This window comes from Neodiprion fabricii, chromosome 3 (genome assembly GCF_021155785.1).
Source record: "Neodiprion fabricii isolate iyNeoFabr1 chromosome 3, iyNeoFabr1.1, whole genome shotgun sequence".
NCBI classification, from domain to species: domain Eukaryota; kingdom Metazoa; phylum Arthropoda; class Insecta; order Hymenoptera; family Diprionidae; genus Neodiprion; species Neodiprion fabricii.
Window position 1 is genome coordinate 35982282 of NC_060241.1, and position 18927 is coordinate 36001208.

At 40.3% G+C, this 18927-nt stretch overlaps 1 protein-coding gene across 5 annotated transcripts in view; it reads left to right on the plus strand.

Moving 5' to 3' along the window:
- The window catches only part of LOC124177532 (orexin receptor type 2-like), a 62100-nt gene that overhangs the window by 11050 nt on the left and 32123 nt on the right, over nt 1-18927 (plus strand). For 2 of the 5 annotated variants that reach the window (XM_046559985.1, XM_046559989.1), the window contains exons 1-2: nt 5260-5986; nt 12615-14234. In XM_046559985.1, coding sequence (XP_046415941.1) covers nt 13764-14234 — 471 coding nt within the window. In that variant the 5' untranslated portion in view covers nt 5260-5986; nt 12615-13763. Of the gene's footprint in view, nt 1-5259; nt 5987-12614; nt 14235-18927 lie in introns of those variants that run through there. The other 3 variants (XM_046559986.1, XM_046559987.1, XM_046559988.1) reach the window with 2 other exon arrangements.

Here is an 18927-nt window from a genome sequence, read left to right on the forward strand (position 1 = left end):
AAACGAATTTTCTTCGTACAAGTGTAGAATAAGTGATTAGATTCTCCCCGGCTTTTGTTGTCGCTCTGCATAAGAGGTAATTTCAACCTTCCTCGCGAAATTACCTATACAAGGTTGAATCGCGCATCCTGTCTCTGCCTATAAGGAGAGATCGCTGGTTAATTAAATTCTTATGCATGATCATTTAAATTCAAATTAAACCCTTATAAGCCTCGAATTACGCCGAGGATATGCGGAAACCTGCAGTACAGCTTTTTAAGGCCGGAACTTAAAAGGCTCGGAAGTGAAAAAATTAGATCTCAGAGTCATTCTAAGGATTTGAAATTGGTTCGTTTATCGATCCGTCGACACGGCAAGTTTTTATGATAATATGCATAGCGCGTTCGCCTGAAACGTTGCACAGGACACTGTTTTTGCTACGTGGAATTAATTTATTTGTAAACGTGAAATCTTGGGTAGCGAAACGTGGCGGACACTTTTTACGACAGGAATAAATACTTTTCACTCCTGCGGATACTGTGTCTTCGTTCACGGAGCGAGGAATCTTACCCTCGACCCTTTTAAGCAACCCTTTTAGTTCCATTTTCAACCAGCCAGGAATCTTTCCATTCTTAGTCTTGTCCTGGTCGACGTGTACGGGTTGTTCTCAGCCTTCCTCCAGTGCTGAGAATTGTTTCAGCCGCACAAAGATCGTAATCTCTGGTGTTCTCTGGATACTAATGCGGGAAATTTCCTAATTTTTCAACATTTTTTCCATTTATAAGCTCTCTTTCAAAAAGAGCCGGATAATCTGTAATTGAAAAAGGGTAGAATGGTCGCTTTAGCGATACGGTTTGATGAAAAATTATCCTTTCATTTCTATAATGTATCGTCTTTACGGAAATATTGAACATTTTTTTCAAAGACGTGCGTGACGCACCGTTTTATCGCGGTGGCGTTGAACTTCCGAATTTGAAAAGTTCCGCAAAGCGCCTAATTCCGGATTATTTGGTGTCGAAACTTGAAAGTAAAGAAATCAAACTTTTACAAAACAACAAAGTTTCGATGGTCGGAAAGCCGACGGCTAAAAGTTCCGAAAATTCAAGTTACGATAGAGCAAACTTTCGAAAACTTAAAATATAGTCCTTTACCCATACAGCGTAGTTTACGAAAAATCAGAATAACCGGGATTCCGAGTGTAAAAATATCGAAAATCCAAAACAAAGAAAGTTCGAAGTGGTGAAATTTCACCAAGTCAGAAATTCGCGGAACTGAAGATCTTCGATGATTCGGAATTTCGATGATTCAGGTTTTCAAATTTTCTCATCTTCGCACTTTCGGAACTTTGACTCGTCGAAGTTACGCCCTTTCGGCATTTTGTCTTTTCTGAATTTCGCACTTTCGGAACTATGAGCGTCGGGTTTCGAATCATTCGAAACTTGGATGTTTCTTCAAAATTTTAATTCTTTACTCTAAGCTTCGCCACCCAAAAATTCAGAATTTGGCGTTTTCAGAACTTTTCAAATTCGGAGTTTCAGCTCCGCCCACTTTTTTCGAAGGCCAAGTTCGTTCTTTTATGCTCACCGTTGAAGTACACCGCACCTTCAGAATACGGCGTATTTGGGGATATTTTGGCCTCAATCCTCGTGAGAAATTGAGCCTGCAACCTGATGCGTATCTTCGGATAATAAACACTCCGGGGACGCGTCTACATCGCGTCAGTGCGTATTACAGTATGAAATTCGTCTGCAGAATCGTATTTCGGTAAGCTACGTGCATGAAAAAATTTGTTCAACTTACCCTACGATGCAGCAATCAAATGTGTGGAAAGAAATGTTTCGTTAATTCGAAGAAAGGTTTCGCTTGATGAGACAAATTGTTGTTGTAACTACTTTCTTATCGAATCGAATTACACTTTTTTTTATTCAAAAAAATCTTTCTTCCTCCATATTTGATCGCTAAATTTGGTAAAATCAGCAAGTCCTTTCTCTGTGTGTAGAGAATTTGACACCCTTTTCTGATGTGAACATTCCGAATGATGTGCAGAACTTGCCACGAAGCACGTCTCGACATTGAGACGCTTTAAAATTTTTTAATATAAGATAATATAATCGTAGTTTTTCACACCGAATCTCAGAGTGGAGAATATTTAGGTCAAAACTGCGAACAGTTTACATAAATTTATTTTTTCTTCCATCTCTCATTTTGTACCCAGTCATAGTAAAATCTCGCGCCATCGTCTGACGCCTAAATTGCGAAAATCGAATATCAGAAAAAATTTTAAGAATCTGTTACATAATCGTATTTTATTTTTCGTCAGTATTTTACGTTTTCAACTTTTCAATTTCAGTCCTCATCGGATGTCCAAATTAAACTTAAATAAAGTTAAGCATCGTTATCGCGCGTTATAATCAAAAGCTCGTATAAAATGCCTCCGGTTTTAAACGGATACCTGCAGGTAATTGTTCATTAAAATTATTTCGTGCCGTAAGAGATCACAGAGATCAGTTTACCTTTCAATAAAGATTCATCGTAGTCGTGTTCAAAGAGTTATACTTCTAACGCTTGTCGAAAGAAAAAAAAAATTGATGCTGGGTCAAAAGAGGCTCGAAGATGAAAACAAGATCTTCTTGTAACAAGTTTTCGCAATAATAACAAAATTTTCAATTTATGTATAGAATATAATATATACGATGGACGTGTTTTCAGTGTGGTTTCACAAAATCTTCAACGGAGCTTGTATCCGTATTTCAACACGGGGGCGGGAAGTCTTCACAGATTTCTTAGATTCGATATATATTCTGTGCGCATTTGCATAAAAAAAAAGAAAAATAAAAACAGAATCGTTATTTTTTACGTCCGTTCATTATATGTCGTGAATTTTTCATCAATATCGAAGTTCGAAAAAGGAATACTGGAAACGTCTCATAATTTCAATGGTGATAAAATAGTTGAACGCTTGAAGCCGATTGTGAAATACATTTTTTTGTTCAGTTACAACATCAAAAGTCCATTTTCCATTGAACGGATAATCCCAAAGCGAAAAAAAATTACCTTAATTGCTATGGGGGAAGTGTGGATATCCCGGGTGGATTTTCGCGTGGATTTATACCGCAGAAAGTATTATTAAACAATGTATATTCCGCAATTCAACGGCAAACTGGCTTGGTTTATTATTGATTTCCTCGAATATCGAGAGAACCTGAAAGTAAACATTTGGTAGGTGAAAAATATTTGCCAATTCACCGTTCGGAAATCGTGAGGTTAAATCCGCAAAAATTATACACCCTTTATTTTTGAAACTCAATTTACATACCAAAAAAAAAAAAAAAAAACTAAACAATAAAACATTTCGGTTTGAAATTCAATATTCAATATTATTTACAAGTAAAAGTGTAACAACGAATTCGGACAACGTGAAATCGGAACAGACGACCCGAAGCGAAATACTTGCTGAAAAGTTGTCAGGAATTTGGTGTTGAAAATTTATAGTCACCGAGTGGGTAATTGAAAGAAAGTTAGTCCTGTCGGTGTATAAATCACCGGTTCGCGTGTGCCGTGAGGTAAAAAGTTTGTGCATAGTCGTCAAGTTTCGTAAACCTTGGAAGCTACGAGTGAATTTCTAGCGAGGCCGGAATTGCGAAACGTTTCAATGATCATCCGGTGTAATTAGTCGAGCAGCCGGATGAGAAGTATCTTGCAAAATTTCCTCGGCAAAAATTTTCCTCTCCTCTTTTTTTCCCCGCCATTTTTCATCACGTCATCGATTTCCCCCCGCGATATTCGCCCGGAATGTCTAAACACGAGGCGATGAGACGCCGCCGCGCCCACGTTGTTTGACGAAACACGTGATAAGGGAAACGAGTACGATGACAACTCACCAACACGTGTCGTCCTCCATTCCCGCACTCAAGTGCGGTTTAAATATCCACGTAGGCATATATGGGTGAGCGTAAACGTTACGTGACAACCGTGTCAACTTCAAATCTCCTTCCATCCACCAGCACGGCAACAAACGATAAATTTCACCCACCACATATATAACATGTCGGATTGTTGTAGGTCCGCATGTTCTACCTGTAGGTATTGCGGAGAGGCGCGCCATGCGAAACCGAAATAGATCCTCGACAATTCCGACACGTTAAGAGGCTCTTGAATGTACCCTCGTTTCGCGTTTCCCCGATCAGGGGGTTAACGAAACTGTTTATAATAAGCACTCGGGTAAACCGCATGATTCACAATGCTTTCGGCTTTTCCTTATAGCTGGACCGAGTTTATTTTCAATTTTCTTTTTCAAACAGATTTTATTGCGGCTTATAACGGTTACTTTTTCCACTCTATCGCGGATTCGTAGTTTTTTTTTTTTTTTATGAAAAAACAATTTTCTTGGTTTCTACACGCATGAACTTGTGGCTGTAATTTTACCGAAGAAGCAGCTAGAGCAGAGTAAATATGAAATTTCCAACCATTTCATAGCTTACCAATGTAAACTATCAAAATGTCGAAAAAAATGTATGCCCAGAAGTATACTAATTTTGTCTGCAGTCTTACTTGTGTTTAGTTTTTTTATTCCATGTCTCAAACCGAATAGAACTGAAATTTTACTAATTTAAACATTTAAAACAAATTTAAATCGACAGCAATAATTTAATTGTCGTTATAAGAATTAGAATTTTTTGCATTACGGAATGATTTTCACCGTATAATACACATTTTTGATAGACTGGCTTGGATTATATGCATAGGATAAACAAATTGCAAGTGTTTTTTCGAAAAAAAAAAAAAATTAAAATAAAAGAAAGTGTAAAGCAAAGCGTAAGACTGTAACGAACGAGGGAAAATAATGTCCATGCATATACAATATAACGAATAAACTATCCGCGGTAAGGTATAAAAGTGTGATGAAGCAATGAGTAAAAGTTAAATTAAAGCTGCTGGGAGTGTATAATATGAAAACAGCGCGAAGTACGAGTCGAGTACCAATATCTTCCGCCCGTTATATTACCATATACCGCGCTGAGAGATTGCATTGTGATTCAGAAAACTAAAATAATTTAAAAAAAATCCACGTCCACAACGGATGAGTAAATAGAGCCGGGGGTATCCGCTACCTATGTAAGAAAACTGAATTAAACCTTGGAAGAAGTTAATAAAAATTCTCACGGGCGAGGGAGGGAGGGAGAAGAGAAGGAGAGGGATGAAGGCTCGCAGGTTACGAGAGTAGCGTCGTCGTCGCCGCCGATGCGCGTTATCAGTGTGAGATTGAACCTGAGGAGGAGAAACGCGTGCAATTCGCCAAGAGCCTCCGACACGTCGACGACGGTAACCCGACGGAGCAAAGCCCGCTTCCAGTTGAACACAGACCGCGGCGTAGGAAACATCTCGTAAGAGTCAGGGGTGGTCGTCGTGTTTTTTTCACCGTTGAGAAAATTGACGGTGAAATTATTCAAATACCCCGCGAAACTCCGACCAGCTTCCCGTCAAAATTCAAATTCCGATCGACGACTTGACGCGCACTTTGAGCCCGCGCACAACCGACTCGCGAGAGAATTACGCTCGACCCGATCAACCGCAGTCAGTTCCCATACTTTGAACCGCACTCAACGGGGTTAGACTTGTGATCGCGTTGGCAAATTATTGTACAAGACTTTGAACTGGGATCGGGGTGAATTGGGGTTTGAAAATATTGGAGAAGAAATTTAAAAAAAAAGAATTTTCCGAGTTTTATTTATAATTTTTACCAATCACGACCGACGGTATCTATAAATTATTCTAAATCGAATTTTTAATATGTATAAAGGAATCGAGGAGAAAAGAAGACCGTTGAACAAAACTAAGTAATATTTAAAAAAAAAAAAATCAGTGATAACCGACCAGTGCGGATTGTCGGACTGTTTTCTTTACTGATCAGCTGTGATTTACGCCCCGTATATAAGCACAAGTGTCAGACATTCCCGCCGTTTCGAAGCTGGGAGCTATTCATTACCGATTAGCTTATTGTACTCAAGTAAGTTGAACAATACATACGTAGGTTTAATCGCTTTCCTTACGCAAATTATTGATGCTTGATACACGATTCACGGAGGTATATAAATAATATTATACATATGTATATTCCTGTATAATCCGCATTAGTACGGACAGGAATATCAATTCTGTTTTTATCCTTCCGGGCGATAAACTCGCTTTCAACTTTTAAAGGGTGCGACGTGCATAAGTATTTATGGAATATGTATATATACACAATATCGCGGGGGTGAATTTCAATAAAACTCGACTTAACACGGGAATGAAACAAGTATATTACAGCGAAACAAAACCAAGCAATTAAAAAATAAATACTGTTGACAAGAACGAGACTATTTGCTCGCTACATAAGATCATTATAGTTATACGAACGGAATAAATAACTTTCAACATTTTTACTTCATCCGATTGTTTTATAAAAATCATAATTTTCCATCGATATTTATTAATTTCTCGATTAAAGCTGCAGCTTTACGTATAAAGTATAAATTTAGAATATCCTCTAAATGTGGATGGTGAAAAATTTGTGAAAAAAAAAAGAAAAAACAGCAAGTAAATCACTTTAATGAAAATAATGCTTTTCAATCAATTATTAATTGTTTCCTCTCTTTCTCTGTTCTATTTTATAGTAATAATATTGTGAAAATTTGCATATACAGTCACGCATTTATGGAATATCCTCGTACATATCGATCTTTGTAACCGAAGATACTCAAACAAATCGTCCGGTAGTCCCGATGGGCATCATCCTCAAACTTTTGGTTATTTAGTTTGGTGAAACCAGATCAGCAATTGGGGTAGAATCGAGTTATTCGGCTGAGTCATCCGATAAATCGCCGTATTCACTGCCACTGGAATATTTCAAAAACAAATTTTATCCTTGCCTTCATTGTTCGTAAAGTATGCAGTGTACGGGTGATAAAAAGAAAAGTGTTGCCTGGAAATCATCTCGTGATCTGCTCAAATTTGGAAAAGATTAAGCAAGGGGGAAAAAATTGTGGAAGTAGCGGACCGATGGATGAACCAATGTTCTATGAAAATATTCACGAAATAGCAAATCGAGCGCTAAATATCGCAACTTTGGCGTACCTGCAGCGTTCTGTACAAAGCGTGCTGCACCATGGCTGGCGTAATTGAAACTCATAAATTCAAGTCTCAAGGTCGGTTTTAATCTTAATTCAAGTTCGTCACGCGGAAGAGATTCGCGTCACCCGCGGCACACGCGTAGCGGAAAAAAAACGACAACAAATGTAACCGTTTTCATTTATGAACGACCATCCACGAAATTCATAACATTTACGATTAACGATGTAATCTCAAATGTAAAATCAACTCTTGTCAAGTGAATTATAATTATCATGTCGCGTCGTTGATTTTCGATGTAACCGCATCGTCTTTTTTTCGGAAACATAATTGTATCTCGTGTTAAGTGTAAATTCTGTTTCGTAAGTTACAAAGCGATGTAAAAAATTGCCAATATTCAACTTTGATTACGATTTTCCGCAATAATTACTCAATGAATCTCAGGTATATTTTATGATCATACGCTTCGGTAAGAAGCTTTGATATATCTATTTACTGAGCTTCCAATTAAAACCATAATATACATCGTAAAAAGAGCAGATATTTTCGTCTCGAGGCTGTTCACTTTTTCTGCGTGCAACTTATTCTTTCGCGTAAAAAGGCGCCTTCAAAGGATTCGTTGGATGGAAATTCGCAAACTTTTCCCGAGCTTTCCAAGTGAAAACAAGATAAGAGGAGAAATAAAATAAGAATGAAAAATATACCGAGTGCGTTGAGAAAATTTCGCTGCTCCTATTATAATGTCAGGTGAAGCTATTAAGATTGACTCGGTGACGAAAGTTTCGGTCCTGATTTCCATTTCTTGCCGCTTCTGCCTCTCCTTCCTGTTTTTCGCTTTGATCACTTTTTTTCTCCCCGTGTCTTTACGCTTTTTTGGTCAATTACCTCGCCGACAATCGCATGCCTTTGATCAGGCATTGATTAGGCAAACGATTCCACCAATTTCGCTCAATCGCTCGATCGATTTTGCGGTAAGCCATGAAATATCTCGAGTTCATTGCCGCGCTTGTTATATTATACTCTCGTGAATTGAGTATTTGAATGAAATTTTTTTTTCTATTTTTAGGGGTACGTAATGCGGTGCAAGCCAAAATAATGAGGACGTATTTTTTGTTTTTCGTTAAAAAATGATAATTTTATAAAGTTATAGGTGATTGAGTTTCACTGATTTTAATATATATAGATATATCTCAACATGAGTGACGTCACAATGTTATAGTTTTCAATCTGTTATATTAATGGCAATTTGGATTCAATCGAAAAAATAAAAAATACGTCAAAAATATTTTTTTCCAATCTACAAGAATGTGAAATAAAAATTTTTTATTCAAATACTCAATTGTACAAAGCCGATAATTAATTCGGATCTATTTTCATCTGTTCGGGAATGCCTTTTTTTAGTAAACGGACAATACGCCATACTAATTTATAAAGTCCATACAGCCTCCGTTGGAAATTACTTCGCGAATTATAAATTGATACCGAGCAAAACAAACAACATTAATAACAATATAACAACAATAATAACAATAATAAAAAAAAATAATAATAACGATGAAAAATAGAAGTAAAATTTATCATTTACGTATGTAAATTGATTCGTCGCCTACCCTCCGACTGTATTTTATTCCCCATCCCCTCCCTTGTATTCCAGCCTTCTTTAATTATGTTCTCTAATTTCGAACTACAGTCCGTCACGTTTCCTCCCTTGTTTTGAAAATTCGCACAAGTCTAGTCGTTTATTTATTCATCTTTTTATATACCAACAGAGAAGAGACTTGACACTGATCGTTTATTAATCATCGTCACTTTCTTTCGACTCGGGTCGAGTGCGTACTTACTTCGGCTTCAATTTACAGCTGTATCTTCCCTCGTCCGTCGCAGGTGAAAGCTTACCGCGTAACTTAAAGTAATTAATTATTCGCCGGGTGCCTTTATTATATACTGTTCTCTCGATTACACCTGAGATGAGCTCTGATTTATTCATCAAAAAAGCTTTCGGAACGACACCTAGAGGTGAACTTTCAACGAGCCCTTATTCACAGTTCCCACAGCTCTGGAATATGGATTGGAAAATGTTACAGCAGAACGGATTATTGACGAGTAAGCAAGGTATCAACGAAACATGTACGAAAAGTCGGAAAAATCAATAATTTGCAACTTTGCGATGGTTTTGATGGTGTCGAGTTTCAAGATTCAATGTGAGATATTATTTGCTTCACTCTACGGTTTATCCATTGAATTTTACCTCGCCGTTGAGTTTCGATTCTTTTAAGCTTTTTTGCACGGAAATTCGGTGAAAAAAAAAATTTCGATAACGCGTAGCAAGCTCCGTGTCTGTCAGTAGTAAACTACAGGTTATACGGCATGAAAATCCGAAGCATGTTAAGCTATCGAATCTCAATGCGGTATATAACCGAGTCTTGGGATTTTCGATATCGTCGTCGTCGCCGTCGTCAGTTTTCAAGAAACGGAAATAGATTTTGGTTTTCTTTCTAGATAGTCCGTTGTACCGAAAGCTGAATTTACGTATCGAATCTATTTCGTCCGATGTGTTCCTTTATCCTTCTCCGCGTGTCGTCCTGGTTCAAATTCATCTTATCCTATATGCTGTCCGTGTACAATGTCGGATGTCTCGAAGACGTCAAAGGCTGACGACGGTTGCCGTCAACCATGTTTAAAAATATTTCTACATCACACGGATGTCGAGGGTTGAAAATTTAGTTAAAAACCCGCCCCCGCCTCTCTTTCTCACTACACACACATGCCTGTAAATTTTCGTATTTCTATCTGAAAGTGGTTAAAATTTTGCACGCCTCGTACCTTCCTCCTTTTTATTGGTGGCCAGCTGTTCGCCTATAACCTTCTGTATATTCCTTCGAAGGAACCACCGGGGCACTCTTGGACGATTAACCTCTGTCCCCAGGCCATAAAAATCGAACCCTTTCGCCCTTTTAGGTTTGGCAACGCGCAAACGAGTTGCACCGAGCTGTAGGGTAGTGATAAACTTTTTGAAGATTCCTCGCGGTCGTAAAATCCCACGTTATAGAATATCTGCTGGAATAAACTTCGGCTCTACGGCTTATCAGACTTTCGTCACGGTGTCTTATACTAGCTGATTCTTCGATGTAATAAGTAACAACCTTTGAAAAGGGGATGCGAAGCGTTGGATGAAAATACTTTCAGCCTTTATGTAAATAACCAATGAATCTGTGTAATATTTTTATACATATACCTGACATTGCGCGAGATTCAAAGCTCGTGAAATAAGGTAACAGCAACTTTTTAATTCGAGAAACATCATCTATACCCGCGAAAAGTTTCCGAAAAGTTTCACCCTTACTACCGATGTTCGTGCAGATTTTTAGTTCAACTTTTGATCACTCTTTCTTCCCGCCAACCCGTAAAAGGAAGTAATAATGACCATCATTAATTCGTAAAGTGAACATAAAAAAAAAAAGAAAGAAAAAATTGAAGTCTTACATAATTCACGCTGGACGTAATTGAGGCGAATTTTTTTTCCATCAGACTAACTGTCAGGACGGTCGATTTTAATCTTAAAGTACAAATCTTTGCAGTACGCTGCACCCGCCGTCTTATCGGGAAAATATATTCCCGCGGGACTCGTCGAGGGTCGAGGCTCCGACACTTAGGATGACTGTCTCAGCCTTCACAGGGTTTTAGTTAAATTTTGCTAGGAAAATATAACCCAGAAGGTGCGAATATAGCGATAAGGGGATGGAAATAATTGTCTCTGCAAAGCGTGATTAAGGTAGTGAAAAACTGGCGGTGTTGAATATTCCATCAACACTTAGATTCAAGTTTCGTTGTGAAATGTTGACTTTGAAAATCACGGTTGAAACGGAAAATTGATTCCACCTGAGGTTTTTGTACAACTCAAACCGCCGAGAGTTCACATATCGTCTCGAACCCTTCAAAATTTGCATATATTTTCGAAACAATTCAGCAAAGTTAACAGGGAAAATCACTCGTGCAAACAAACCCTCCCTAGTCTGTTGCAGTTTAGAGCCTCACTCGATCCGGCGCGTTCTGGTTTCCTTCAAACAATCTAGCCGGAAATATAGCGGCTGTATAGTTTATCTTGCACCGGGTGAAACGAGCTGTAATTCCACCACCTCAAACGAGTCGCTCGCGTCAAAGGCTCCGGCTACGGTCATGAGATGGCATCTATTATGCACGTTTAGCATCGGCTGTTGGCATCTTGCACGCAAATGCAAGTCTCGCATCCATTTGCCATTGCATGTAAATCGCTTAACCTTCGACGTACGAAGGAACTCGCGTATTTTCTCGGTTCTCGAAAATGATTTCTCAATATTCAAGCAATCTTTTTCAACGGTGATCCATTTCCACTCTTATCCCTTCGTTCAAAGCGACGAAAGCTGAGGTGGCAAAAAGTTGCTTCGCAAATAGATCGAACAACTTTTCAGACAAGTGTGTACTACCTTATGCATGCACATAGAAACTCCCTTCTGATTCATTCAAGCGTTTTATCCCTTGGCGTTAAAACGAAATCCCGTTTCTTATCCATTTCGTTGGTTCACCAAAACACCCACTTTTTCATCGATCGGCTCAATTGGTTCGCCAAAATTTATCATAAAGCGATTAACTGTTGAAATTCACGAGACTGAAAAATAGAGGATGGATCGGTGGAATAGATACGAAGTTCAGCCCGCATCACGCTGACAATTGCTGCACTCGATTCGGCGGATTAAACGCGTTTCTACCTATACATTATAAGCAGACGTTCAAATCTCGAATTTCGTACAGTTCAAATTTAACCCGCATTGCCACGATCGAACGGGACGAATAAAACGCTGGTTAAAAATTCGTTCATGGATCGAGCAACGATCGAGCAGCTTTCAGTCGCGATTTTTCTCCGTCAAATCATCACCATTCCTATGGTTTTTCGCCAATTTTTTATCGATGCTAAGACTCATCCCCTGCATTTGACGAAGTCGTTGATAAGTGTGGAGATTCCGATTCGGGTTTCAGGCTAAAGTTGCGTGTCACAGCTGTATGATATTGGCGGATTTGCAGCGTTCGGTGAGAGGGCGAAAATGCTCAAGGAAACGAGACTGACATATTTGAAGAGAAGTGGGGTAAAGTGTCGTTCTCAAGGGTCTCACTCGTGCTACGTGCGTGCCAACGCGTCTCTGCTTCCAAAGCGCCAAGATGAATTTCATCGGGGCGTAAAAAGCTTTGTCGATAAACTTGATATCGCATTTTTTCCACGAAGATCGTTCTGAGGCGTTTATGAGGAGTAAACATAAGCACTCTAGACGAGAGTAGCACAGATTTATAATATCTTTTATTGAAATCACATCAGGGAGATGAATCGTCTGATGGAATCAGAGCGATGTCTTTTATTTTGCGCTGAAAGCAACCAGATTTCAAAATTTCCCGAGCGAAAAAAAGAACGTCGATTCAATTTATGTGTGTCCGTGAATCGTGCTTTGTGAAATCCTCTTTTCAATTGTCAATCCAATTTCGATGCATTATTTCAGTGGGACGTCCGCCGCATTTCAAATCAACTCGATCGACTGACTTTATACTCTGCGAACTGTGAACCCAGCAGGGATCAGAACCAGAGAAGGCATCGACTAGAGGTGGTGGCCCGACCCTCGAACTGGGAGTAGAATTCCATGGGGTTATCCGAAGAGAAATTCTACCAGCGCCGTTGATGTATTCAGTACAAATTGAGTCTACAGATTGCGGTAAAGCTAACGCCTAATTTCAGAATCACAGAGAGAGAGAGAGAGAGAGAGAGAAAGAGGGAGTTCGTTTGAATCGTCAATTCGATTATTCAACCTCCGTTATACATACAATACGATGTATAATAAATTGCGCAAGTATTAAAATAACCGAAAATGCCCTGCAGCACGATAAATTACCAAAGTAAATTATCAGCTATTGTAACAACCCCGAATTCGGCTGGTAATCAAGAACTTGTTTCGCCCTCGCTGCGATCAGGATCCAATCACGCAGCGGTAAAAAATCTCCCCTGAATCCAAATCTACGGAATACAACATCGCGAAACAGGGATAAAGAACACCGTGACTTGATTCTTCGAATCGCTGATGCAACCAGTCGAGGGTGAGGCGTGTAATTATAGACTCGAGCAGGGACGTCAGGAACGTCAGGAACGACATCTAATCAGTTGAGTCGTTGCGCAAGTAATATACCTGTATACTCCATGGCGTTGCACCTACTCAACGAACGTGAGTACAATGCAAGTACGGTACAAATATACTTCGGGTGACATGACCAACATTTTCATGCCACAGCTTTTATCCGCACTCGCGTCAACGTTTCCTGTGCGGTAATTAAACCGAGAGATGTCGAAGTGACTGGAAGCGTACCGGCGATTTAATCACGCACCGTTCCAGAGTCGAAAAACGGTACACCGTCAGCGTTGAATCGCGAAATTATTTCTGAGGAAAACATAACGGATTAATGGAATGTACATGAACGGCTGGTAGCGGTTATCGAATAGTCAAAAGTTCGTGTTGTCGAGGCTTTCGAAACGGTACGATCAAAGCGACACCTCAAACAAATAACGAAGAGTGAGTACAATCGTCATCAGTGTCAGTGCCATGCGATCAGTGGTGAAAACCTAGTGAACAGTGTCGATACCGAGACGCGTCACATCCAAGATGACCATGATCAACCCGATGATCGTGCTTCCGGTGGCTGTTATGTACGTGACGTTTTTGGTCAACTCGGCCGTGACGACGGTGAACGAAACGGACTATGAGATGATGTACGACGACGCGACGACAGACGAGTACGACGTCAATGACACCTCGAATTGCACGGACTACTGCGTTTCTGACGCCGAGTACATCGAGCTGATGGAGAACCACATATTTCCGGACGTTAACGATTGGATTCTGATAGCCATGCACAGTGTCGTTTTCGTCGCCGGTCTCGTCGGCAACGCCCTCGTCTGCGTGGCCGTTTACAGGAATCACTCGATGCGCACCGTCACCAACTACTTCATCGTAAACCTCGCGGTTGCCGATCTCCTCGTCATCCTGATCTGCCTGCCCCCAACCGTTGTCTGGGACGTCACCGAGACCTGGTTCCTTGGCCTCAGACTCTGCAAGGCCGTTCCCTACTTTCAGGTGAGTGCGCTTGTCACGATCATTCCAAGATTTTGTTTAACGGGACATTTTGCAACACTTGTCGCGGTACTTAACGTCCCGCGTGGCTGTTTATACTGGAATTCCTGCCAGCTTAGGGTTGAAATTGCCCGAAACGTGGAATGCAAGTTCAGATCCATGCCTGTTAAGGACCAAAATACTCGTTGTACCATCGGGGCCTTTGGTAGCTGTTAACAAATTGGCCGTTTTCTTACACCCCTATGGTACGTGGAAGTGGCTATGCCAATTCTCGTGTACATGCTTTTATAAATAAACTAATACGCGAGTGGGAAGGGGGACCTTATACTGTGGTCTAAAAAAAGATGGGAGTAAACGTGGAGAGATTATGACGTCCGTCTCTACCCGCAGGGCTGTATCTCACGGTCGTAGAAAGTGTAACGAATAGGATATCTTTACATCGGTTGTTTGGCATCAATTGCCGCGAATTCATTTGGTCGAACGAATAAATAGGTGAATAAATAATCGAAACTTTTTCGCGGACCTCTTCGTAGCTGGGGAAACCTGGAAATCTATAAGTACACGCTCCGAACTATTACAAGTCGAAATGCATCGGAGTATCAGAAATATGATAATGATTTAGACTCATGATATATACTGTAGATATACTTCTGAACTCCAGTACGAGGCTGGCTTCCGCGGTAAATCAAATATAGTTGAATAGTTAACTATGTATTATATGTAAGCATACCTATGCTTACTGAAGATTGTTTCATCTCGGTACCTTCCTTGCGAGCAGAAGCGGTATGGAATTTTCTTCCCCGGCAAATTCGGTGGCATATCGAGTCAAGGCTTAGCCTGCATAACACAAAAGCTCCTCCGCGAAAAGGGCTGCTAAACATTGAAAAACGATGAATTTTCTTTGTAAATCGCACAAGTTTGCGGAAATTGTTTCGCCCCGAAGCTCGGAGTTCAAATTTCTGAACAACAGGCTTGCAAAGTGGAACAGAATTGTGAAAACGTGACAAAGCGCCAAAACCACCAGTTTCACGCCTATATTCTAGGGTTGACATTCTAGCGGGTGAAATTTCCAGGCGAGAAAAGGTCGCGATAAGTCCTTTGTGATTTGTCGTCGACGTTTTTAAATCGCCATCCGAATACAGAATACACCGGGATTTTCTGTATCCTATTTTTTCCGCCGGAAGCGCTTTCTGCGAAAGGGAATTCAGTTTTATAAGCCTTTATCCGAGTCGCTTCTCCCCTTCTAAGCTTCTTGACTTTCTTGCTGCAAGCGGAGGATATTTAATTGTCATGGGACAATTCTTCTTATTGTCAGAGATATTGTATACATAGACCGGGAATTCGGGGACCCTCCGGAGTTAAAGTGTTTTCCTCCATCTCGCCCAAGAGTAGATGAGGGGTCGTGATTTTCCCGTTCACCTTCGCTGTCCTCTGCTTGTGTAAGGTAAAGTTGGTCTTGTTTTGTAACGACCGAGTGACACTCGGGGAAAACGCTCTATCTTGCGTTGAAAATTGACGTCAAACTCAGGTCGAAACAAATAGCTATACACGCGAATTCTCCCGCACTTAAGCTGTGTCAGTATCCCTGGATAAATGAAACTGTTGAAGTGAATCCGCGCAAAGAATAATTGTGTACGTGCAATATATTGCAGAGCAGATGCACCGAGCTTATAATAGAAGTCAAACTCTTCGAGCTTGCACGCGGAAATCGGAACGGAATGCTATTCTTGATACCGAACTGAATTCAATTCGATTAAACCTAAGAAGCTCGACACTCGTACAAATCAGTAAAGTTTCAAAAGCCACATCGTTTGAAAAGAGTCAGCGAGTGTATTACCGGGGCGTGAATCGGGAATGAAAACCGCGCGATGGAAATGAATCAGCTTTTGTACTCTGAATTCGTACAAATCGCCTCTACCTTGCAATTTGCCCTTCTACGTCAACCTGATCCCGTTAATTTTACCGAGCTTGTTTGAGGTGTAAGCTGTGACTTGACGGCTCTTTCACGAGTAGGACTAGGGGAGAATTTACAAGGTCGGGTATGCATATGAAATGGTTCAGGGTTGACCCAGAGTCATGGGGTAACTGATACTGGTTCGTATTGTAGGCGTATAGGGTAATTAGGAAATCCTGGCCCATCGTAACTCAGCAGTTAACACAAGTCACCGCGTTGTACGCGGTGGAATTTATTGCCTCACCTAGCGGTCCGAAAATGCGTAGAAGCTCAACTTTTTGGACATATTGTGTTTTGACCTGGAAATAACTCCCGATGAGAATACAACAGTTGCGGTGGTGAAAGGTATTTCGAATGAAAGCTGAAGAGAGGATTGAATCAGATCGGACGGGGATAAGAAATGTGAAACGACGGTCAGGTCATCATTTATTGAACCGTGTTACTGCTGCTGGCGCTTGAGTCCTGCTCAATCGTGAAGGTTTTTACCTAGTCCTGTTCAAAGAACCTGCGGCTTACCAGCGTAAGGCGCTTATTTCCAATGTACGGGCTGATTGCTGAGAATAAAGTATTTCATAGTTTGTCTGGTGAAAAGTTAGTACTGATCGACGATAAGGAGTTCGTTTGAACGAACTGGTTGAATTAGTTGGCGGTAGACTTTAATTGACAGTTAAAAATTTGCGACAAAATCGGGAGGAAGAAGGAAAAAGCTTTTTTAATGAGAATCAAGCTCCCGCCCCGGGTCGCTCGGCTTATCCGTTCGCAAGTAGGTACACTCCCTGAACTTTGTGATTGGAAACTGTTTAAATTTCGATAAAACTTGTCAGAGCTAAAAGTTTAGGTGTTAACACTAATTTACATTTCACGGCTGCACTAATTTTCGAAGATAGCAGTCGATTAATGATTTCGTCTTAATCACGGTCGCCCAGGGTAAAGAATATGTCAGTGTGACGAAGTTTGAAACTCGTTTACTTTTTCGTTACGCCTCTTTTTCCTTCCTAATTCCATTTCTGTGGATTACCCAAATTAAATTCCATCTCGTACCCACGAACAACAGGATATTTAAGCATTCGGTCCGACAAAGTTACTTTTCTCTCTTTTGAATCTTTGGTCCGTTCGTCTCGGTCTTCATTCCTTTTTCAATTCCAGCAGCATTTTATGAAATTTACTCATACGTTTTCAATGCTCGATCAATTACTGTCAAAAGTTGTACACGATCGCAAAATAACCGTTAAGTGAAAAAAGTCGTGCCTAAGAGTTTGGAGATTTTTATTGAAAATTTTTTGGCTGCTCTGATATCAATTCACAGTTTTGGCAGCGTCATATGTATACTGTATATACAATATACATGTATGTAACATGCGATATCGTACGGGGTTAGAGAACGGGCTGGTTGATTGAACAATTTCGCCGCCTCATTTGCTCCGACGGTAGATTCAAGGTGTGCAGGTGATATTTCATCGAGGGATTCCTTTCTCGTGATGAAAATTTCTATGGTATAACGGGGAGACGGCGCAACTGTAAAGGTTCCCCTCGTGAGATAGAATAAATTACCTGCAAGCAATAGAATGTGAAATATTATCGATTTTTAACGCGTGAGCGATTCGAAATAAAATTTTTTACGCGGTCGAATTTACCGAGTAAACGGCATGCGAGTTACTTCACCGCGAGTGCAGACGCAATGCCAAATAGTCGAATAACTTGCTGCGAGTGCGAAACAGCAGCGATAATAATTATTTTCGATGAACAGTGTAATGTTTGGGAGGTAAAACCGCTCGGCGCAACACGTTATACATACGTTTCTAAAATATCCAGTGAACCGATTGTCACGCAGTAAGCTGTTTTTGAAAATAGCTGCAACGGTAACGCGCCCGTGACTCACTAGTGCAGAATTTGTTTCAACATGTCTTCGGTTCGTATAATAACGGAAAACTCGTGTATCCACGGTAGTTAAAGTGTCATCGACAATTTTGCGACTGGACCGAACGTATCTGATATGCCGCCAAACGTTCTGTGGGTGTGCAATTTTTCACCGATGATACAATTCACCCGTTTACCATTTTTTCATCGTCTTCTTTCTGTTCCTTTTACCCCAGCTCATTCAAATGTCGGATGCGACGTACCGCGACGAAGTTCAATATTTTACGATACGCACCGTCGCTGACAGGTTAATCTTCGATCCTTCCTGAACGTGAGAGAATTTCAATTACATTAACACACTTATGTATCAGCGATCTTGAGCCTTTGAACGTCGTCCTAAGTAACTAACTACGTGTGGATGGGATTTCTCCGTTATTGGGCGAGATGGAAACTTCAAAAATTGAGTCTGATACTAAGAAACGTCTGAATTATAACCGCCTTCTGAAGAGGGAAACACAGACTGACGCTGATTTTCTAATCCCAAAGTTTCTCTCTCAAAGGAGAGTTAATCGTAAATTAATTATTCAAGGGTCTTCGTTTCGGATTAAACCAGTTCCAATAAGGGCCAAAATCGAAATTGGATGTAACCAGAAATCCCGTAAATTTCTTTGACGTTACATTCTCCAGGGGTTTCATCTCATCAGCCATTACGCCCTGTGCTAATCTAATAATTCGAAAGTTCACCACTGCTGTAGGTCTGAACGTGGGTAATCGATGAAAATAAAGTGACCAAAATACTTGTAACTTCAAACTCAATGATATAATCGTATCGTCTAGACGATACGACGCTGTTGAACTATAACTTTCACTTATCGTTAGTTCGGG